Genomic DNA, 24442 nt, shown 5'->3' on the forward strand with positions numbered 1-24442 from the left:
ACAGGCTAGGCTACACCTCATCAAACACCATCTCCATCCATCCACGCACCTAGATTCTTGCAGCCTGCATGGTGCACATTGCACAGTGCGCACGCACGCGCGCGCGCACACACACACACACACACACACACACACACACACACACACACACACACACAGACAGATCCGATGTCAACAACAAACAATACATGATATTAAATGATCACTCTAGTCTCTTCGACACACTGCGCGCCGTGCATAGGGGGATTGTCCCAGCACGGACACACAGCAGCAGTAAAGTCGTCTGTAATCTCTTTACATGTAGGCTACCCATGTCCATATGGGACGGCCGGGTGTTGTATAGCCTACATGGGAGCTACTGTATCTAAAATAAAACCTTATATATGCTAAGTTATATAACACCGTTAAAACGGTCTCTACTTACGGTGTGACGGCCGTTTATGACGCACCGAAACGTGCGCGTGAAATAGCGTCATTTGTAAACATTCCTGAAGGTATTTTGTTTTAATTCCCTTTAGAATGAAGCAGAGAGGTGATACGCTGTGTACGCTGCTGTCTGTCTGCACTCTCTCCAACACTCACACAGGAAATGGGAGTGAGCCGCCTCGTCCGATTGGTCGACGCTCTGCAGGTGGTTGTGGATCCGCCGCTGTGATTGGCTGAGCGGTCGGTGGGTGGGGCTGGTTTGGTTTGCAGGCAGCCAGCCCTGCATGTTTCAATAATTGATTGTCAGCCTCCAGATGAATTATTGAAGAGTAAAACGAACTAAAGGTTGGTTTCACCTGTTAGTTAGGCTATAAGGCTACACTTTAAGATGTGACGATAAAGACTTTATTTGTTTTAGCCCCGTGGGGGAAAGAAAGTTCAATAGTATATAAGACAAGGAGCATGCAAATATGTAGGCTTAAGGCTATAAGAATAAAAAAATAAAATAAAATAAAAAGAACCAGATTCTAATAGACATCTGCACATGTTATGCCCATACAAACAAGTAAATACAATTGTAGGAAGGAATATAAACAAAATAAAGAAAATTGGATAATCATTTATTATAGATTTTAGAAGTCACTTTCCTTGAATAATATATGAGGTGCTTTGATCATCAGGCTGATGGCAACACGCACGCACGCGCGCACACACACACACACACACACACACACACACACACACACACACACACACACACACACACACACACACACACACACACACACACACACACTGGAGTGCTCTATTAATTAACTGTGCTATTCCAGTCATTATTTGCACAAGTCATATAGCCTACTTTGTCATTAAAAACACGGTATCATTTACATTCAGATGTCAGCCCTGACATGGAATAAAACATCTATATCAGTTGTATAATGGGGGGGGGAGGTGCTGCTGGAGATACATTTAATAACAGGCCTATAGTCTACTATACTGTTTCTCAAAGTGCAGTCCGGGGAGCGAATAGACGTCCTTGAGAGGGGTTTGTAGATCAAGCTTTTCCTATTTTCCATATTTTTGTCTGCATTTGCCCAACATATGGAAGCCAGCTTCAGTATCAGACAGATTATACATGTTCTATAACTATTGGAGAGAGAGGGAGAGAGAGAGAGAGAGAGAGAGAGAGAGAGAGTGAGAGAGCTGTGCATGTGATGTCTTTGCTAACATCCCAAATACACCTGATGTTGTTTTTGTTGACATCAGTCACAAGGAGGTCCTGATTCTGGAGGTGGGTTGTCTTTGATTTGTACATGGACCATGAAGGCATTCCAAGATAAATAGGTCTGTGTGGAGGAGGAGGTGCCATGTGTATCCTTGAGTGAAATGTCGACCATCACCCCGTCATATTTGTTTCCTTGTAAAATGAATTGTAATTTATGGATTCAAAACTAAAATGTGTGTGTGTGTGTGTGTGTGTGTGTGTGTGTGTGTGTGTGTGTGTGTGTGTGTGTGTGTGTGTGTGTGTGTGTGTGTGTGTGTGTGTGTAACCACTAACCATCATCAAAAGATAAGAAAACACAATATCTCAGAAACATTTATTTTCTTTCCATTGTGGTGTTTATTTATTTGTTATAACAACAAAGAAACAGTTTACATAATCAGCTACAAAGTCATAACAAAACAATATATTATTATTATTATTATTATTATTATTATTATTGTTATTGTTATTGTTATTATTATTATTATTATTATTATTATTATTATTATTATATTTTAATTCCCTCTATGTCAGCAGTAACTGGAGTGTGGTGGTGGTGGTGGTGGTGGTGTTTACTGCCCTCTGCTGGATTGTTTTAGACTGCAGGCCAGACAGGGACGTTTTGGGGTTACATAAAAAAGTACTCTATCATTCTGATCGATTAGTCCTCCTGGTGTAGCCTATACTTTTTGTTTTCCTACATTTCTTTCCACAGCTCATGTATTAAAACATAAATAAAACATATAAATGCCTTTTTTGCCATTGAATAAAGCTGAAGAGGGTGCAGTATTTTCCATAATCCAAAGACACGTCACTCTGAAAGTGACTGTCCCCATTTAAGGACATGTACACATCTGTGTTTCTCACGGTAGGCCTATAAACACCACCAGGAAATGATGGGTGAAATACAAATCAATGTTATTGTTTTGTTATGTAAACGACAGGGCTAAGTTACATACTTTACATATCTATCTATCCTGAATCATTTTCTAAAATGCCAAGACTTTCTTCTTAAAACAATGACTGACTGTTTAATATTTGTGGGTCCTTCTTTCATGTTTTGAGAGAGAGCTACTGCTCTGTTTCGACGGTACTGCCCCTTTAAGAAGTCTTCCTTCCTGTGCGCAGCGCAGAGAGGCGTTCCAGTTAGTGTTGCCACGTCCGCTCGTTATAAGCGACTTTGGCCTTACTTTTCTTCTGTAAAGTTGCTTGCTTGGAAATAATATTGTTTGACAGTTTGGTTGATTGATTGATGGAAGTACTCATTAACAGATTGGAGAATTACAGTACATTTCAAGCACAACTCAAAACTGTTAACTGTGGACGACACCATGATGCATTACACTTGTTTACAATAGGGTCCACCATGTTCAATTCATCATAACATTTAGAGACGTACAAATATACAGTTGCGGCGTAGCGTTTTTTTGGGGGGGCTTGTTTTTGATTGATTGATTGATTTATTAACAGTTTGCAGAATTACAGTACATTTCAAGTACAACTCAATACAAAAAAACCTGTTAACTGTGAGTGGACGATACCATATGCATTACACTTGTTTACAATAGGGCCCACCATTTTCAATTCATCAAAGCATTTAGAGACGTACGAATATACACAACTATATTGTTCCTGACGTGTAGTTGTTTATTTGTGCTTGCTTCCTGATGTCGTTTATACCAGTGATTTACATGTCAAGGACCCCCAGAATCATGTATATGTCCATTATGGACCCTACATCTAAAGAATATTGTGCGCCAGGGACCCCCATAACAGATTTGTGTGTTGCTAAAATGTTTCCAAAAAATATTCCACGTGTGTCAGTATCTAGGCTACTTGTAGATCTGCTATTTTCAAATAGCCTGCCCTATTAAAAGTCTCCTTCTTTTGGGCCTTGTTTTCCTAGAACCTTGGCTTGCTTATTTCTCTCACACACGATCTGGCAACGCCGATCATCAGCAGCGAGCATCACATGATTCCTCTCTTGTGACACAATCCATCCTGTCTGTGTGTGTGTGTTGTGTGTGCGTGTGCGCGCGTGTGTAGGAACTAGTGTAGAAACAAGAAAAGAGACAACACTTCCCCACAATATCTTCTCCTTGGAGAGGGAAGGGACCATGACACCGGAGGAGTCTGACTGACTGAGGGACATGAATGAACCTGGGTCGTTCCTACATTTAAAGAGCCGGACGGTGTGTGTGTTTTTGGGGGCTGTCTGGCGGAGGAGGAGGTGACGGAGAGGGAGGTGTAGGTGGAGGTGGGGGGACAAAGTTCCTCTCGTCGCATGGAGGTCCACCAGGACAACAACAAACCAGGCACGGAGATCAAGAAGAAGTTACATTTTTGGCCAAGCTTGGCGGCGTGTTGTGTTGGTTTGGCGCTTTGATCTCTTTGATCTTTTGAAACAAAGTATCCGTTTCCTTAAATGCGACACATCTGTGGAGGAAGGGGATTTTCTTTCTCTATTTTTCTTTTTGAGTTTTAATTTTTGAGGTAAAAAAAAAAAAAGTTGAAGGAAAAAAAATAAACGCAACACGTTCGTTCATGATGGTGGACACCAGCAAGCCACTGCTCCATGACAGACCCCCCGCCTACAACACCGTGGCGCCGGGGGGGACCTACGGGGGACCCCCGCCGCCGGGCCAGGGACCCCCGCTGCTGCAGCAGGGCAACTACGGGGCCATCCCCCCCGCCGGGGGCTTCCACCAGCCCCCGCCGCCCTACCAGTACGGTCCCACCACCGCTGGCCCAGGCAAGTATCACACACGCACACACACACACAAAAGATCAATACTGCAATGTTAGTCTGGAATTTGAAGTGTTGGCCTACTTATGAGTCAGAGACTCAGAGTAAGCAAAAGCATACACAAGTATTGGTATATAGAGGCTACTCTTTATACAGAAATGTACCATTTCAAGTTTTCACATAACAATCTTTTGAAAATAGAATGAGTAGGCCTTTATAAGATCTATACTCATGAAATGAAATGAAATGATTACTATATTTACCCAGGGTATCTGGGCTAAGCTCAAGAACTTGTTTCCAGCCAGGCCCTGCTCATAGAACATTTCATCGTAGTGGTTCAATGCCTTGTTCAAGGGCACTTAGATCTGCTATTTTCAAATGGCCGAAATGTAGATAAAATGGTGCATTTATATAGCCTTTATCCAAGGCACTTTACATAGCACTTTGCATTGCATTCACCCATTGACACACATTCATACAGCCTCACATATATTGTGCATTACATTCACCCACATTCACACACCTTTACATAGATTGTGCATTACATTAACCCATTCACACCCACATTCACACACCGATGACAGAGGAAACCACACAAGGCTACCAACCTGCACATCGGGATCAATTAGGGGTTCAGAGTCTTGCTCAAGGACACTCAAATAAATGTAGTGGAGTAAAAGTACACTATTTGACTCTGAGATTGGAAATTAGAAATACTGAAGTAAAGTACAAATACCTCAAAATTGTACGTGAAGTACAGTACTTGAATACAAATACTTAGTTATTTTCCAACACACACACGCGCACACGCACACATACACACCACACACACACGCAACTCCTCCTCACAACCGTTTGGTTGCGAGGAGTTGCATGGTGACCCTTTGGTGTGGTTTGGGGCTTTAGGCTGCTCAACAGTGACACGATGGGTGCGTTCGGAAATGCGCACCGGGAATGTGGTCTGTTTGTTGAGTGTGGTGTGCGGTGATAACCTGACTCCGCCAGATGGGGTGCGGTGACGTCACAGAGTGCGTTCAGTGTGCCTTATTTACGAACGACCACAGCTGTGACGCATTCACACTGGACAACCCCAGCTTCAGGGTAGGGTCGCTCAGTGCGGGCACTCGGCACACCCGGTGCGCAGCGCACTGGATTTTCGAACGACAACGCACCGAGTGCACTGAATAAACGAACGACAAGAGAGCACACCAGTGCGTTCAGGGCGCATTTCCGAACGCACCCTTAGTTGGTCGTCACCTAGTGGTGTTGCCATACTCAAGCGGTCATATACATACATGTGGAGGGATCGATTGACGGACGGACGGATGGACAGACACACGTAGTTGGCTGTTGGAGCGGTTAGGCACCGCTCAAACATTGTGTGTACGTTTTCGTTTTTTTTTTCTTATAAATATTTATGTTTCATAGGCAAATACATACATCATTTTAAAATGTATATCCATATGTTTTGTGGTTTTAAACCAGTGGTCCGGGGACCACCAGTGGTCCTTGAGGGGGTTCCAGGTGGTCCCCAGCTAAATGACGGTAGAGTTGGTAACCTTACTAACCTAATGGACTCTTATAGATCTTTAACTTTTGAGAGCGTAACATGAAACCAAATGGGCCCTTTCGGGTCCATTTTACGCTCTCAAGAGTTGAATTATTGTTAAACATCTGCACTATTTAATACATAAGAAGTCTACACAATTATGGAATGTAGAATAAATGAAGAATTGTTATTTTGATCATATGCCATCAGCATCAAAGGGTTGGATTGGGGGGTCAAATCAACTAATCAAATGATTCCCGAGCGCGGCACGGCTGCAGCTCACCGCTCCTTGGCTGCGGCTCACCGCTCCAAGAGATGGGCCAAATACGGAGAACAAATTTCACTGCGGTAACGTGTGTGACAAATCGTATGACTTTGACTTTGACTTTATCTTATCCAATGACAACTAAATATTCTTTGGTCTTGGGTCTGAGAGGCTAAATGTCCTCAAATGGTGGTTCCGTGGCTCAAATGGGTCTGAGAGGCTAAATGTCCTCAAATGGTGGTTCCGTGGCTCAAATGGGTCTGAGAGGCTAAATGTCCTCAAATGGTGGTTCCGTGGCTCAAATGGGTCTGAGAGGCTAAATGTCCTCAAATGGTGGTTCCGTGGCTCAAATGGGTCTGAGAGGCTAAATGTCCTCAAATGGTGGTTCCGTGGCTCAAATGGGTCTGAGAGGCTAAATGTCCTCAAATGGTGGTTCCGTGGCTCAAATGGGTCTGAGAGGCTAAATGTCCTCAAATGGTGGTTCCGTGGCTCAAATGCCGAATAAATAATTGACCTTGATATGAAAAGGGTTGAAAACCACTGCCTTAACCCATTTTGGCCTGACCTCAACATTTTAAAAAAAATCGTCTAAATCCTCCAGTTTTCTGAAATAAATATTTTCACGATTTTTCAAAAATAGCAGATCTACAAGCTCATAGCGCGCCACTCGGTGGCGCGCTATGGGCTTGTAGATCTGCTATTTTTTCAATAGCTAAATTATAACAATTAAAACACCAAAAGGGGTTCCCGTCTAGAATGGGGTTAAACAAACCAGGTAAAACCTCATGGTCTATAAATTACAGGCTACTTATTCTTTCAATAACGTTGATATTTTGTCATGTTTGCTATAGCCTAAACTACAGTTAGCCTATCTGGTTGCCAGTCAGCAGCAGGTGCTTGACAACCACATTTGTTGTAGCCAATCACAGCGACACTATCCCCCCCGGGGAATGGGATATTGAGCAGTAGTCCGTTACCTAAGGAAGTGTTGCCGGTGCAGCAGGGCGGCAACAACATCACTTTTATTTTAAGCTCTTTGAACTGTAGATGACATTATGCAGCCGCCAGGTCTGCTCTGTCTGCAGCACGGTCTCTACTCTACTGCAGTGGTTACCCCAAAGAGGGGTCCGGGGACCCCCAGGGGACCCTTGAGGCAGTTCCAGGGGGTCCCCAGATAAACTATAGTTTGGAACCATTTGTACAAATGGAACCAAATGGACCCGGATCCCCTCCCCTAACCCCTCCCCCTTTATCATACAACAGCTGTGGGTGCGGCTTCAGTTCAGGTGGATCACCAGGCAAACCAGGCATACTTAATGAACTGGGGGGCGTGTCCACATAAAAACGACATTTTAACAAATCCTGTACACTTTTTTTTTTTTGAGGGAAAAAAAAAACGTCCTCCGAGTCCTTAATCATACTAATAATACCTCATGATCATGTTATAGGGTGGGAAAAAATCAAGGCAACTCCATCTTTTAACCCATTCTGGGCGGGAACCCCTTTTGGTGTTAGCATTATGTTATGCTTTAGCTATTGAAAAATAGCAGATCTACAAGCTCATAGCGCGCCACCGAGTGGCGCGCTACGAGCTTGCGACGTCTGCTATTTTTGAAAAATCGAAGAACGAAGATTTTTTTTAGAATCTGATCTCAGGTCAAAATGGGTTAAGATTTAATAATGGTGACAGCCCTGAGCAATAAGAGAGTTGGCGCTGAGCAGACTGGTGCTTCCGGTTGAAGTGAGGAGAGATGGAGGGAGAGCATGCATGCATGCCGGGCAGGATGAGGACATTGTGTGGTTGGCTTAATTTGCATCAGACAGAATGTTGGCAGGCAGACATGATGAAGACACAATGCTGCCCGCTGTCGACACCAGCACCACTTCCGCTCGGACTTCATGTGCTCGCTAACGGCAAAATAGAGCTCATTGTTGTTTGTTATTGTAGAAGGAACAATAACATTGGAGCTTTGTGCCCGTTTTACTTTTCCCCCAAGAAGTGTAATTTTGAAGATGATTCACTTCTTCAGGGGAGTGGTTCTCAACCTTCTCAAGCTGCGACCCCCCCCCCCCCCCCACACACACTACTGACCAGTGACCACCCCAAATCATATTTGAACTGGTGACCCCCCCCAAAATAATCATATAGATTGTGGCCATTACAGGAGACTATGGAGCGGCTGCCTATGCGGTGAATATGACACAGATGAGAGCCACCACTATATCAGTGGTGGCTCAATATTTCATGTCAAGGACCCCCAAAATTATCTGTATTTGGCCACATACCCCTATCTGAAAATATGTTGTTCCAGGGACCCCCCCCAGAAGCAAAGATTTGAGTTCAAAACGTTTGCTCTGAAAGAGTATATTCAAAGATTTGCGGCACATTTTCACGATCTTTCAAAAATAGCAGATCTACAAGCTCGTAGCATGGCACTCTGTGGCTCTATGAGCTTGTAGATCTGCTATTCTTCAATAGCTAAAGTATAACATAATGGTTAAAATAACTTAAAACACCAAAAAGGGTTCCCGCCCAGAATGGGATAAAGACCGGTGCCCGGCCATACACGGGATTTATAGCCCGGTTATTTCCGTGTATGACTCGGCATGTGTTAAAAACGGGAATACAAATTCTGAAGTATCAACTGAATGATCAGAATTGATGGGCCAACGAGAAGTGGAATCAGGAACTGGCTGTTAGTGTTAACCTCAACGTAACCTCATCATAAAGCATTGTTTCATGACCCTATCTTAAACCTACTACAGTTTCACTGCCTGATGTGATGTTATATTTACCAGGTCGTTTTCTTGGTCATTGGTTTTAACCCGTTTTGGCCGGGAACCCCTTTTGGTGTTTCAAGCATTAAGTTATACTTTAGCTATTGAAAAATATCAGATCTACAAGCTCATAGCGCGGCACAGAGTGCCGCGCTACGAGCTTGTAGGTCTGCTATTTTTGAAAAATCGTGAAAATGTGGCGCAAATCTTTGAATATATATATATATATATATATATATATATATATATATATATATATATATATATATATATATATATTCTCTTTCAGAGCGAACGTTTTTAACTCAAATCTTCTGGGAGGTCATCTGGAACAACATATTTTCAGTTGGGGGTCGGCGGCCAAATACAGATAATGCTGGGGGTCCTTGACATGAAATAGGTTGAGAACCACTGACATATTAGAAACATGAGGTTTTTCAGAAAAATGTCAGGATTTAGAAGACATTTGTAGACTCGACCTCTGGTCTAAATGGGTTAAAATGCTATATATATATATATATATATATATATATAAACTATCACATTTAGTTAGTGTTGTGTTTTTTCCCTCTCTCCAAGGGACGAGCTGTGTTGTCAACGTATTGTGTGATCTGTTTGTATTGTGCATATAGTGTGTTTTCAAATTTCCGCAAGGACAAATGAAGTATATCTATCTTATCTTCACTTAGCCCCGGAAACCCAGACGTTTTTATTTCCACGGAGAAAAACAAAAGTCTGGGTCCGAGTCCACTTCAATCCGTCATAGAGTAGCGCAAACGTCCATCACTCTCTGCTGATTTCTGATCGTCTGCACCTTTGTTAAGTTGACGCACACACACACAGTCCTCTCTCTCTCTCTCTCTGTCGCTCTAATTAATTAGTCTCATGTTGCTCAGCTGCGTCTAGATTATCCCGGAGGATCCTGCCGGGAGCTGCCTATATATGCCATAGAAAGCATAGGTGGACCCCAGGCTAATCTTCACATAATCGGTCCTTACATTATTTATCCCATTTTGGGCGGGAACCCCTTTTGGTGTTTTAAGGATTATGTTATGCTTTAGCTATTGAAAAATAGCATATCTACAAGTTCATGCCGCGCTATGAACTTGTAGGTCTGCTATTTTAGAAAAAACGTGAAAATATGCCTCAAATGTTTGAATATATATTATTACAGAGTGAACATTTTAACTCAAATCTTTGCTTCTGGGGAGGTCCCCTGGAACAACATATTTTCAGATTGGGTGAGGCGGAGGCATATTACATATCATTTTTGGGGTCCTTGACGTGAAATATTGAGCACCACTGATATAGAAACATGAGGTATTTCAGAAAACTGTCAGGATTTAGAAGACTTTTTATACATTTTGAAGTCCGGTCTAAATGGGTTAAACCTGTCCACCAGTGACACGTCATCCTCATCGACGGGGATTCCAAGGTGATAGAAACCGCAGCCTTTCTCTTCCTGGAAAGATAGCGTGCTGACATAGACGGTTGTTACACCGGCAACAATATGACGTTGTGAAATGTTGTTTGAAATTCCCATGATGATGTGTGTCCTCATCAGTTGGCACATGTTGTAACTATCCACACAGAGTCCACCTCTGAGACTCGTGTAGAAGGAAATACATTTCACTGCTATTAGTGAGGAAACGTATTACTGTACTGTACTGTTCTGAAAAACCTATGTTTCTATGTCAGTGGTTCTGAAACTATTTAATGTCAAGGAGCCCCAGAATTATATGTATTTGGCCGCCGACCCCCATCTGAAAATATGTTGTTCCAGGGACCCCCCCCCCCCCCCCCCCCCCCCAAAGCAAAGATTTGAGTTAAAAACGTTCGCTCTGAAAGAATATATATTCAAAGATTTGTGCCAGATTTTCATGATAAAAAAAGACATTGCTGTCCAGAGGGCAAGTGGTGGTGCTCTAGCACCCCATAGTGTATCTGTGCACGCCACTGCTTAAATCCCTTTATTTTAGATTGTTTTGTAGTAATAGTACAACATAAACATTAAAGAGACTTTAGTTGTTACTGTACAATACTTCAAAACAGTTGTCATGTTGCACACATGCCTAAAATAGCTCTTATTTGCGCCGCCCTCGTTGAAAACAATGTATTTCCAACTCCAGGTTGTCTCAGTTCAGGCTGCATGAACAGCGCTCGAGCGCTCGGTTTCCGCCCCCTCTATATCGTAACTCTTCTATTAGATGGCTCTGGTGTCGAAGTGTCCTTGAGCAAGACACTGAACCTCTCCCGATGTGCTGGTTGGTGCCTTGCATGGTTTCCGCTGCCATTGGTGTGTGAATGTGTGGGCGAATGTGATGCACAATCTATGTAAAGCGCCTTGGATAAAGGCGCTGTATAAATGCACCATTTACCATAATTCTTTCCGTCAACTACTGCTAAAGAGTTCTTAACCCATTTTGGGCGGGAACCCCTTTTGGTGTTTTAAACATTATGTTATGATTTAGCTATTGAAAAATAGCAGATCTACAAGCTCGTAGAGTGCCACGCTACGAGCTTGTAGGTCTGCTATTTTTGAAAAATGTGGCGCAAATCATTGAATATATATTTCAGAGCGAACATTTTTAACTAAAATATTTGCTTCTGGGGGGGGGGGGGGTCCCTGGAACTATACATATTTTGAGATGGGGGTCCGTGGCCCAATAGAGATAATTCTGGGGGTCCTTGACATGAGAGAGGTTGAGCACCACTGACATAGAAACATAGGTTTTTCAGAAAAATGTTAGGATTTAGAAGCCTTTTTTTTTTTTAAATCAACCTCTGTCCAAAATGGGTTTTAAAGTATCGTGCCACGAGCAGCTCCTCTATAAGTGAACCCTGTGAACCCCTGGTGATTTACAGTCATTGGAACTGGAAGGTTCACATTCAGCTCTTAGCATGTGAGCTCCTTCTGATTTGTTCACATTCAGCTCTTAGCATGTGAGCTCCTTCTGATTTGTTCACATTCAGCTCTTAGCATGTGAGCTCCTTCTGATTTGTTCACATTCAGCTCTTAGCATGTGAGCTCCTTCTGATTTGTTCACATTCAGCTCTTAGCATGTGAGCTCCTTCTGATTTGTTCACATTCAGCTCTTAGCATGTGAGCTCCTTCTGATTTGTTTACATTCAGCTCTTAGCATGTGAGCTCCTTCTGATTTGTTGACAGACTGTGATACTGTTTGTACTGTAACTCTGTTGACATGGCAATAAAGTATTGAATCTTGTGTGTCTATTTGGCATAAGGAAGGTTTGTCAACGCTTTGGAACTACTACTATACAAATACAAATAGTGTACCGTAGCCCTGTTGGCCGGGGACCCCCGGGGACCCCCGAGGACCCCCGGAAATGCTTTGGACATGTCTGTGATATATCAGTCTTCCAATATCAACCTGCGGACCACATTAACCCATTTAGGCCTGACGTCGAAATTTTAAAAATGTCTTCTAATTAAATCCTGACAGTTTTCTGAAATATCTCATGTTTCTATATCGGAGGTGCTCAATATTTCATGTCGAGGACCCCCAAAATGATATGTACGGTAATTGGCTGCCGACCCAGATCTGAATATAAATATGAAAATATATGTGACCCCCAGTCCCCCACCCCAGAAGCAAAGATTTGAGATTGAAATAATATTGAAAGATTTGCGCAACATTTTCACAAATTTTCAAAAAATAGCAGATCTACAAGCTCGTACCGCCGCACTCGGCGCCGCGCTATGAGCGTGTAGATGTGTCAGCTAGGTCAGGTGTCAGCTAGGTCAGGTGTCAGCTAGGTCAGGTGTCAGCTAGGTCAGGTGTCAGCTAGGTCAGGTGTCAGCTAGGTCAGGTGTCAGCTAGGTCAGGAGGTAACGGGGGTGCACGGACAAAAATGTTTGGCGGCCGCTGATCTAGGGTACCCCATCTAGTCTGTATGTTATGTTTCCAGGGTCGCCCCAGTCAGTCTAACATTAACCGTGGTGTGTCTTCCATACATATCCCAGGGTACCCCAGCCAGTCTAACATTAACCGTGGTGTGTCTTACTTCCATACATATTCCAGGGTACCCCAGCCAGTCTAACATTAACCATGGTGTGTCTTCCATACATGTTCCAGGGTACCCCAGCCAGTCTAACATTAACCGTGGTGTGTCTTCCATACATGTTCCAGGGTACCCCAGTCCCCAGCCAGTCTAACATTAACCGTGGTGTGTCTTCCATACATGTTCCAGGGTACCCCAGTCAGTCTAACATTAACCGTGGTGTGTCTTCCATACATGTTCCAGGGTACCCCCAGTCAGTCTAACATTAACCGTGGTGTGTCTTCCATACATGTTCCAGGGTACCCCAGTCAGTCTAACATTAACCGTGGTGTGTCTTCCATACATATTCCAGGGTACCCCAGTCAGTCTAACATTAATTGTGGTGTGTCTTCCATACATATTCCAGGGTACCCCAGTCCCCAGCCAGTCTAACATTAACCGTGGTGTGTCTTCCATACATATTCCAGGGTACCCCAGTCAGTCTAACATTAACCGTGGTGTGTCTTCCATACATATTCCAGGGTACCCCAGCCAGTCTAACATTAACCGTGGTGTGTCTTCTATACATGTTCCAGGGTACCCCAGCCAGTCTAACATTAACCGTGGTGTGTCTTCCTTCCATACATGTTCCAGGGTACCCCAGCCAGGCCATATCCCAGCAGCCCTACACACCTCACCCGCTGACCTACACCATCATACAGCCCTCCGTTGTTGTGGTGGGAGGCTGTCCCGCATGCAGGTGAGTGCACGCACACACACACACACACACACACAGTCGCAGTGCAATCACTTCCAATTTCACTTCCAGTGTTCAGCAGCTCTCGAGTCTCGACACGTCGCATTGCGAAAATCAGGTCATTTGATTAGCATGTGATGTGTACGTCTCTCTCTCCTCATGATCACTGACTGAAACTGTTGCTTATAGACAGGCTCATATAGAGTTAACCCATTTTGACCTGAGATCAGATTCTAAAAATGTCTTCTACATCCTGACAGTTTTCTGAAAAAGCTATGTTTCTATGTCAGTCGTTGAGCTTGTAGATCTGCTATTTTGCAATAGCTAAAGCACAACATAATGCTAACACCAAAAGGGGTTCCCGCCCAGAATGGGTTAACCACATACAGAGGATCATATCTACTATGTATAGAGGCTATGCACGTGACATCATCATCATCATCATACCAGGAAGTTATGCAGGAACGCCTAATGAGTGACAACCAACTACTTTCTGGCCTTGACAGTCCATACATCCAAACAGAAAAGTCCTATTTGATTGAATGAAATTACTTTAAACAACATTAAATTCACTTTGCCACTCGATTTGCCATTTGCTTTATGCATGCGCATACCCTCTATAGACACATAGCCTACACAGTTTTCAAACATTTCCCCAAAAGTAGCAGAAAAAGCTGAGTTCACAAGGTGTTTCATAGCAATGCCTTACTTATGTTGTAGATCGGATATTTACACTATTTGTACACATATTTTGAATGTCTAAAATGATTCAAAAGCTAAAGTAATTTCTTATTTAACTCATAGTATTTGTCGTAACAATTACATTGTTAATCCCAATTATTTGTATCGACCACCGATGTGGCCTCATTTTAGCCTGGCTAATAAGCCAGACTAATATCACACAACACTGTCGCGGTATATTAGTCTGGGCTGGCTCCACTTGGATTTCATTTCCCGGGGGGCGGGTTCAAACATTTTCTCTTTGACGCAATTGGTCAGAGCTACTGTCAGTCAAAGGTCTCAAGCATTGAACGTCACTGTACCAAAGCCCGCCCATATTGCATACCTGTGTCCCGATTGGCCCTGTTCTCGGTTGTAGGAAAGAGGCGTGCTACTGAGCCTCGCCAGACCCTAATCCGCTGGCAGGCAAAAAAATTTTGGCCAACGGCTGATTCGGTCTGGTTTATTAACCAGGCTAGCCTCATTTGGCATATTGGGTCGTATCGTATCGGTGAAATGTCTACCGATAGTTATCGCTATTACATCCCGATGTAACCTATTTTGTCTGTGCCAAACTGTGACGTCAATGGTACTGGCAGTAGTGTAGTGTCTGTATCACTACAAACTACTCTACTCTCCCGCAGAAAAACTCCCACAGTGAAGTAAACCGCCATAAGAGTTAAAAAAAGCAGCAGTCTGTACTACTGTGACTGTACCTTTTTACTATGGCTGCACAATTAAGAAATTATGTCCGATCTCCGATTAGATCTCCGATTAGATCTCCGATTAGATCTCCGAGGGTCATACAGTATCTGCCGATACCGATTCCAATATTATACAGGATCAGGACCACGATGGAAACAAGCCTAGGCCTACTTCCCGTCTTGGCCCAAAGCCTGTTAAACATAATGTGTTTAACAGGAGTATATATTATATCTCTATATCTCTTTTCCAAGTGAATACTGAATGAGATGACTACACAAATTAAATGTAGAAAAATGTAAAAGTTTATTTTTACTTAAGATTTTACATCATATTTGATTTGACCTTTGTTCTACACTAGAGTTACTAGAAACGTTTTATTTATATTCAACTCATTTTTACGTTTTTCTTTTTGTTTGCTGGTGTAAACCGAATCATTCTGGAGAGACCAATCCGATACCGATATGGCATTTTTTTACCGATTATGTTACCGATTATAGTGTGCATCCCTGCTTTTTACTTAATCGTAATCTGTAAAAAAAGATGGCCTGCTTTCATTCCCGCTCAAAAATACATATAACATCGGTTGCATGTTGGTTTTCGGTGATTGTCCCCTCTCTAAAATGGGTTATCGGTATCGTCTGGCGCTAATTATTTGTAAGACAATTCGTCCAGTAAAATGTCATGAATGAACGATGGTGACACGCCCCCTAACTGTGTCCATATATGTATGATGAAACAGCATGTTGTCCGGCCATGGTCACGCACGCACACACACACACACACACACACACACACACACACACACACACACACACACACACACACACACACACACACACACACACACACACACACACACACGGTACATTCGTATTCACAATCTGCTGACCGTCGGTTCAATGGATGGATTTATCACGCTGTTGGCCGGAGTCAACGTCCTGTCAGTCACATGACCGCACTCCAGACATGTGACTGGACTTACTGAGGCTGTGTGGGGGGGAAGGAGGGGGATGGGTTGGGGTCAGCACAGGTCAAGGTTCACCAGCAGGCAAAACCCCCCCGCTCTTCTCATGCGGTCACAATGATTACATAATCTCCTGACTCATGATCAGTTGTTTGTGCATGGTGGTCATTGCCATTCATATAGTGTTAACAGCTGGATGTTAACCCATTTACATGACATGACATCGAAATAATGTATTGTGAAAGAATATATATTCAAAGATTTGTGCCGCATTTTCACATTTTTTTCAAAAATAGCAGATCTACAAGCTCATAGCGCGCCACCGAGTGGCGCGCTATGAGCTTGTAGATCTGCTATTTTTTTTTACTAAGTTATGTTTCGTGTTAATCTTGCAAAGTAAAAGTAACTAAAGCTGTAAAATAATTGTAGCATGGTACAAAAATCACACAATATTTACCATTTAGATTTGTGTGAATTTATGTATAAAGTATTGAAAAATGGAAATGGTACACACAGACACCCATCTAAATTGTACTCATGTACAGTTCTTTAGTAAATGTACTTAGTTTACTTTCCAGCACTGTCAGATAGGGCATTAAGCAACTAGTCGACTAGTTAGTAAATCCACTAGTCGACCTTGTTGGTACTAGTTGATAAGGTTTTGTAGGCCTCAAGATCAGGTAGATTATAGTTATAGTCACCAATGTACACAGTTTTTAAATGTACAAATATTTATTTCCAAAAAAAAAGTCGACTAGTAAACTAGTCAACTAGTAAAAATGACTAGAAGTGAATGCCCTACTGTCAGATAAGCCCTACTGTCAGATAGAATGACTAGAAGTGAATGCCCTACTGTCAGATAAGCCCTACTGTCAGATAGAATGACTAGAAGTGAATGCCCTACTGTCAGATAAGCCGTGTGGGGCCACTTCCAGTAAACTAGGCAACTAGTCAACTAGTAAAAATACCTTACTTCAACATCCTGCAGTGTCACACAAAAGTAGAAACAAATATCAGATCTACAAGCTGTAGGTATCAGATCTATATCTATATATATATAATATCAGATATACAAGCTGTAGGTCGACTACTTCTTCTTTCTGTCCCTTCACTTTGGAATGTGAATTGGTTTTGGACATATGAGGTTTTTTGAAATCCCTCCCACAGGACAAAGTTCACGCACGCACGCACGCACGCACGCACGCACGCACGCACAGGCACGCACGCACGCACAGGCACGCACGCACGCACGCACCAACGTGACCTGCCGTCTGGTCCGGTCAGGACACTGTATACACACACGATTGAGGAACTGCATGACTGTAACTGTACGTGTGTTGGGTTGCTGAAAGCAGCTGTAATCTTCATGTTTATGCTGATTATTAGTCATATGATACTTTGTTTTGTGACTGCCATGTCACGACTAATAGGCTTAGCTTTTATAGCTGTTATTCATAAGCACCAGCAGCTCCAAAACACATTTCAACCATTCTTTTACTTCTCACCAAATTAAGAATTTACTTAGTCACAACGTCTAAATTTAATGACTTGTCAAACGGAAACTTAGGGCTCTTGTGCCTTATCCCTGATGCCTAAACTCTTTAGTCATTTTCTAAGAAGAAATGCAAATTAAATGGTAAAAATAGCCGATCTATCTATAAGTATAAGATTTATGGCTATTTTCACTATTTTAAACTAAAGTCTTTTTTTTTCTTCTTTTTTTTAATGGTAAAAAAAGGTGCCTGAAAAGTGTAAGCCATGATGGCGTAATGCGTCCAGCAATGCACTTTGTCTAATAAATATGTATAAAAAGAAACTCCAAAGTAAACATGTCAGCGCAATTTTAAATGAAAATGGTGATATGGTAGAAGATGAGAAGATGAAGAGGGAAACTGTTAGAAATCTTTGTGAAAAAATGTTCCAGAAAACTACGATTGATGAATATAAATTGCATGCTTTCCTTGATTCAGTTGATTTGAGGGAGGTTGGCCGTTACTCTACGGGTGGGGAAATCACCAAACATGAGGTGAGGGATGCAATTGTCCAGTTGAGTAAGGGTGAATCCCCAGGCCCTGATGGTCTGGGGATTTACCTCCCCAGGCCCTGATGGTCTGGGGATTTACCTCCCCAGGCCCTGATGGTCTGGGGATTTACCTCTCTTGCACAAACAAATGAGTATATCTGCTAACCTCTGTATATAATGATGGGATCAAGGAAGGCAAAATGCATTCATCGTTCTACCATGGGGTTATATCGCTTATATATAAAAAATCACACCCGTGTGAACTGAGTGGTGTAAGGTTTTATATAGCATGATCAGCTGTGGTCTGACGTAATGTCTGACGTAATGAAATCACACAAAATATGTTAAGTAAAAAAAGCTATCATTTTTGATAAATGTATGTATCACACCCGGATGTGATTTCACAACTGGCTGTTTTTGCGCAGAGAAAATGACCACGGTTGCTACGGTCATCCAGTTCACCCGGGTGTGATTTAATTACGTCAGAAATTATTTTGAACATAGCAACCATGGTCATTTTTTTATGCACACAAAAGCCAGTTGTAGGAGTGGTTTACACCACTCAACAAAAAAAGCCAGTTGTAGGAGTGGTTTACACCACTCAAAAAGGGTCATCTTATCATTTAGATAATTGGAGACATGTTACGTTAATGAATGTAGATTATAAAATACTGGCAAAAATAATAGTTAATCGATTAAATAAAAGTAAGGTGGCTCACGAACCAATTCCAACCAATAATATGATGACAAGCACCTGTCAATCACTGTTGTGATTCATATTCATTATGCTCAGCTGAGATAGAGATGAAACACTACTCTCACTGCAATTGTTTTCAAACAGTCAAAAATAGTGACTCGTGAGCTTGTAGGATAAATACTGCTCAAGTGGTTAACCCATTTTGGGCGGGAACCCCTTATGGTATTTTAAACAATATGTTATACTTTAGCTATTGAAAAATAGCAGATCTACAACCACCTCATAGCATGAGCTTGTAGGTCTGCTATTTTTTTTAAATCGTGAAAATGTGGCACGAATCCTTGAATATATATTCTTTCAGAGCGAACGTTTTTAACTAAAATCTTTGCTTCTGGGGGGTCCCTGGAACAACATATTTTCAGATAGGGGTCGGCGGCCAATTACATACATTTGTGGGGGTCCTTGACATGAAATAGTTTGAGAACCACTGACATAGAAACATAGGGTTTTTCAGAAAACTGTCAGGATTTAGAAGACTTTTTTTCTTTTTGAATCGTCCTCAGGTCAAAATGAGTTAAAATAAGCTTTAACTCTGCTATCATATATAGGTTATGTTTACATGTGACATAATCATCAATTCATCATACGCGTGTAGTGTTTTTAATAGGTTTTATGGTTCTTATTTATGATTGTACACTACTGACTGTCACAGTCAATTGTTGCTGTTTTTAAATGTGCTTCACAAATGGATTCTGATCTAGGATTTTTTATTGTTTTTTTTTGTTTTTTTTTGAGTGGTGACAATTCAGCCTTTCACGCCAGTCAGCATGTTGCAGTCATGAGACCTGGCTGACCTGAGACCAGTCATGAGACCTGGCTGACCTGAGACCAGTCATGAGACCTGGCTGACCTGAGACCAGTCATGAGACCTGGCTGACCTGAGACCAGTCATGAGACCTGGCTGACCTGAGACCAGTCATGAGACCTGGCTGACCTGAGACCAGTCATGAGACCTGGCTGACCTGAGACCAGTCATGAGACCTGGCTGACCTGAGACCAGTCATGAGACCTGGCTGACCTGAGACCAGTCATGAGACCTGGCTGACCTGAGACCAGTCATGAGACCTGGCTGACCTGAGACCAGTCATGAGACCTGGCTGGCGTCTTATGATGACTCTGCATTCTGCATGTGTGGCTTATACTCTCGGATCAGTTCCATCATGGCTGGTTTTGAAGGATAATCAATGAGTCAGCATTTATGTGTGGCAGGCAGTGCTGCACCATTATTTCTTGCTCAAAATGTGAATCTCAATTTTCCTCCACAAGAATTGAGATCACTATTCTCACACTATTCATTTTTCTTTTCGTCTTCAGTCTATATATTTGCTGAACATTACTACGTTCAAAATGTGTCTCTGGGGCCAACTACGGCTTTTACCCATTTAGACCTGAGGACCATTCTACAAATGTCTTCTAAATCCCGTTTTCTGAAAGAACCTATGTTTCTATGTCAGTGGTTCTCAAACTATTTCATGTCAAGGACCCCCAGAATTATCTGTATTAGGCCGTCGACCCTAACCTGACTCCGCCAGTTGGGGCAGCAGAGAGTACACTGGGTTCGGGGAGTACACTGGGTTCGGGGAACCCAGTGTACTCTCTGCTGCCCCATCTGGCGGAGTCAGGTTACGTCGACCCCCCCCCCCCCCCATCTGAAAATATGTTGTTCCAGGGACCTCCCAGAAGCAAAGATTTGAGTTAAAAAAGTTAACTGTGAAATAATATATATTCAAAGATTTGTGCCACATTTTTCAAAAATAGCAGACCTACAAGCTCGTAGCGCGGCACTCGGTGCCGTGCTATGAGCTTGTAGGTCTGCTATTTTTCAATAGCTAAAGTAACATAATGCTTGAAACACCAAGAGGGGTTCAACAGACGGCATCAAAGTGCTCGACTTAAACGTCTCTTAAAGTCTCTTTTGTAGCAAAAACACAAGAGTAACTAAACATGAACTGGACAGAAACTAGTGCTGAAACAACATGAGATTGCATTGGTGTCTGAATCTAGATTGCAATCTTTTATTTTTAGTTAGTGTTAGTTAGTTTCATTTATTTGTCCACATATGGAAATTTGTCTTCGGTCTCAACAGTAAAAAAAACAAACAGTTACAACAACAACAACAACACTTAACACAATTATTTTCTCATGACAAAAAGTGCAGGACAACAGAGTGGCAAATACATTGGAAAAACAAACAAATCTAGCGAGACATGGTATCATTTAGTGCCTTAATGGCATTTGGTATGAAGGAATTTTTAAAAATGGCTCTTGGCACTTTGTACCGTCTACCAGAGGGAAGTAGCTCTAACTCCCTGCAGAGTGGATGAGATGTAGCAGAGTGGCTCAGAGCCTCTGCCTGATGGCCTCAAAGGTCTAATATCTCCCCTGGACCATAGGGATATCCCTTTGGTCTATGTTTGTTTATTTATTTGATATGGACATAACAATCACATTGCTCATTGCACAGTTGTACAAATAGTAGATGCGTCATTTACAGTGCTAATTTTCACCACTTGTCCACAGGAGACTTTTCTAAAAAATACAGGGACACTATAGTTTAAAAAAAAAAAACACCCAATCAAATACAAAAAAATTATACATTCTAATAATATTTCAGCACAATTACAATATCCATTACATAATCTTTAATACAAAAGTAAACATACTCACTCTAATAACCAGTCAGAAGCTATACATGTGAACACAGTTGATTTGATTTCAACCATAGTTTGAGTCCTCTGTAGAACACTTACCATCCGTCTAGTGGTTAAGATGTTGGATTTTCACGCGTGAGGCCCGAGTTCGAATCCCGGGTGTTACAGAGAGGGGTCGTTTGCTATCTTGACAGCTTTTTTACCTCCTTGTAGATACAGCCTAATTGTTGCTGTCTCTTCTTATTAATTGCTCAGCACTAATGTGTGGCTGCATCCATTCAGATCTGTTCCATGGCCTTTTGATTGGATAATTGCTTAATTGTCTTCATTATCCTGAAGTGTATTTTAACCCATTTTGGGGCGGGAATCCCTTTTGGTGTTTTTAAAGCATTATGTTATACTTTAGCTATTGAAAAATAGCAGATCTACAAGCTCATAGCGTGGCACCGAGTGCCGCGCTACGAGCTTGTAGGTCTGCTATTTTTGAAAAATCGTGAAAATGGGGGCGCAGATCTTTGAATATTCTTTCAGAGCGAACGTTCAAGTCTTTGCTTCTGAGGGGTTTTTGGAATAACATATTTTCAGATGGGGGTCGGCGGCCAATTACATATTATTTTTGGGGTCCTTGACATGAAATATTGAGCACCACTGATACAGAAACATAGGGTATTTCAGAAAACTGTCAGCATTTAGAAGATTTTCTTTTTAATTTCGACGTCAGGTCGAAATGGGTTAAATCGTTCCTTCCTTGTTGCACACACACCTTTCTGGATCAGGGCCTGCTTGACAACAAGAAAGTATGACATACGTGATTATGTCAACTATGAGCGGCACGTGACTTTTTTTTTTTTTTTTAGACAAACGCAAGTCAGCGTTAGCCTGTTATCTCTCCTATGGTGCCAACGTCGTGACACAACATGTTATTGTGGAAACATCGTATCCAGCGACGTACAACATATTCTTTAGTTTTGGGTCTGAGAGGCTAAATCTCATCAGATGGTGGTCCGTGGCTCAAATGGGTCTGAGAGGCTAAATGTCATCAAACGGTGGTCCGTGGCTGAAATGGGTCTGAGAGGCTAAATGTCATCAGATGGTGGTCCGTGGCTGAAATGGGTCTGAGAGGCTAAATGTCATCAGATGGTGGTCCGTGGCTCAAATGGGTCTGAGAGGCTAAATGTCATCAGATGGTGGTTCCGTGGCTCAAATGGGTCTGAGAGGCTAAATGTCATCAAACGGTGGTCCGTGGCTCAAATGGGTCTGAGAGGCTAAATGTCATCAAACGGTGGTCCGTGGCTCAAATGGGTCTGAGAGGCTAAATGTCATCAAACGGTGGTCCGTGGCTCAAATGGGTCTGAGGGGCTAAATCTCATCAGATGGTGGTCCGTGGCTCAAATGGGTCTGAGAGGCTAAATGTCATCAAACGGTGGTCCGTGGCTGAAATGGGTCTGAGAGGCTAAATGTCATCAGATGGTGGTCCGTGGCTGAAATGGGTCTGAGAGGCTAAATGTCATCAGATGGTGGTCCGTGGCTCAAATGGGTCTGAGAGGCTAAATGTCATCACATGGTGGTTCCGTGGCTCAAATGGGTCTGAGAGGCTAAATGTCATCAAACGGTGGTCCGTGGCTCAAATGGGTCTGAGAGGCTAAATGTCATCACATGGTGGTTCCGTGGCTCAAATGGGTCTGAGAGGCTAAATGTCATCACATGGTGGTTCCGTGGCTCAAATGGGTCTGAGAGGCTAAATCTCATCACATGGTGGTTCCGTGGCTCAAATGGGTCTGAGAGGCTAAATGTCATCACATGGTGGTTCCGTGGCTCAAATGCAGAATAAATAATGGACCTTTGGTAAGAAAAAGGTTGGAAACCCACAGCCTGTTCTCTGTTCCCTCCCACTTGGAACTTTGGCTCCCTCTCTCGTCCACGTGTACTATTAGGCATGATAATAAAAAATAGAAATATCTTGACAAGAGTTTACTCTACAAAAATATGTCTTTCTAATACATCTCTCTTTGATTGTGTGTGTGTGTGCGTGCGTTGTGTGTGCGTGCGTCCGTTGTACGTGTGTGTGCGTGCGTGTGTGTGTGTGTGTGTGCGTGTGTGCGTGCGTGCACATATTCCAGGGTGGGCGTTCTGGAAGATGACTTCACGTGCCTGGGCATCATGTGCGCCATCTTCTTCTTCCCGCTGGGCATCCTCTTCTGCTTCGCACTGCGCCAGAGGCGGTGCCCCAACTGTGGCGCCACCTTCGGCTAGGAGGACCAAACTGCAGCCAGTGCCGTACTGACGGACTTCTACAAGCAAACGCACGCTTTCTTTTTTTTCATTTTTTTTTTTTTCATAATCATTGCACACAGATCGTTGCCATTCATATATTTCTCAACATTGGTTCCCGGGGACACCCAGGAGGGGTCGGTTCTGTAACTGGAGGGTACAAATGGAACCATGGGGTCGGTTCTGTAACTGGAGGGTACAAACGGAACCATGGGGTCGGTTCTGTAACTCTGGAGGGTACAAACGGAACCATGGGGTCGGTTCTGTAACTCTGGAGGGTACAAAGGGAACCAAATGAACCCGTTCCATTTGAACACACTCAAATACAAAAAAAAGGGGATCCGCAGCTGTAGATGATTGATAATTAGGAAATGGGTTAATTAGGAAATTAGCATACGGACGCTTTCACTGAGGGTCGTTGCGGTGTAGATTGGGGGATGAAACTCATCAAACGGGCGTCGTATAATTAACCCATTTTTGACCTGAGATCAGATTCTAAAAATGTCTTCTACATCCTGACAGTTTTCTGAAAAAGCTATGTTTCTATGTCAGTCGTTCTTTGAT

General features: G+C 42.7%; 1 protein-coding gene across 1 annotated transcript; it reads left to right on the forward strand.

Moving 5' to 3' along the window:
* Window positions 1-3711: 3711 nt before the first annotated feature.
* Window positions 3712-24442, forward strand: LOC306937350 (membrane protein BRI3-like). Its single transcript, XM_079521060.1, has 3 exons — window positions 3712-4442; window positions 13685-13790; window positions 23728-24442. The coding sequence occupies exons 1-3, from the start codon at window positions 4235-4237 to the stop codon at window positions 23858-23860; spliced, it is 447 nt and encodes a 148-aa protein (XP_079377186.1). The 5' UTR covers window positions 3712-4234; the 3' UTR covers window positions 23861-24442.

This window comes from Electrona antarctica, assembly GCF_951216825.1.
Source record: "Electrona antarctica genome assembly, chromosome: 14".
Classification (NCBI taxonomy): domain Eukaryota; kingdom Metazoa; phylum Chordata; class Actinopteri; order Myctophiformes; family Myctophidae; genus Electrona; species Electrona antarctica.

Coding starts and splice junctions, on each gene's coding strand:
- LOC306937350 (XM_079521060.1), top strand. CDS start 4,235: ATGATGGTGGACACCAGCAAGCCACTGCTCCATGACAGACCCCCCGCC. Junction 4,443..13,684: donor TCCCACCACCGCTGGCCCAG/GCAAGTATCACA, acceptor TACATGTTCCAG/GGTACCCCAGCCAGGCCATA. Junction 13,791..23,727: donor GGAGGCTGTCCCGCATGCAG/GTGAGTGCACGC, acceptor CACATATTCCAG/GGTGGGCGTTCTGGAAGATG.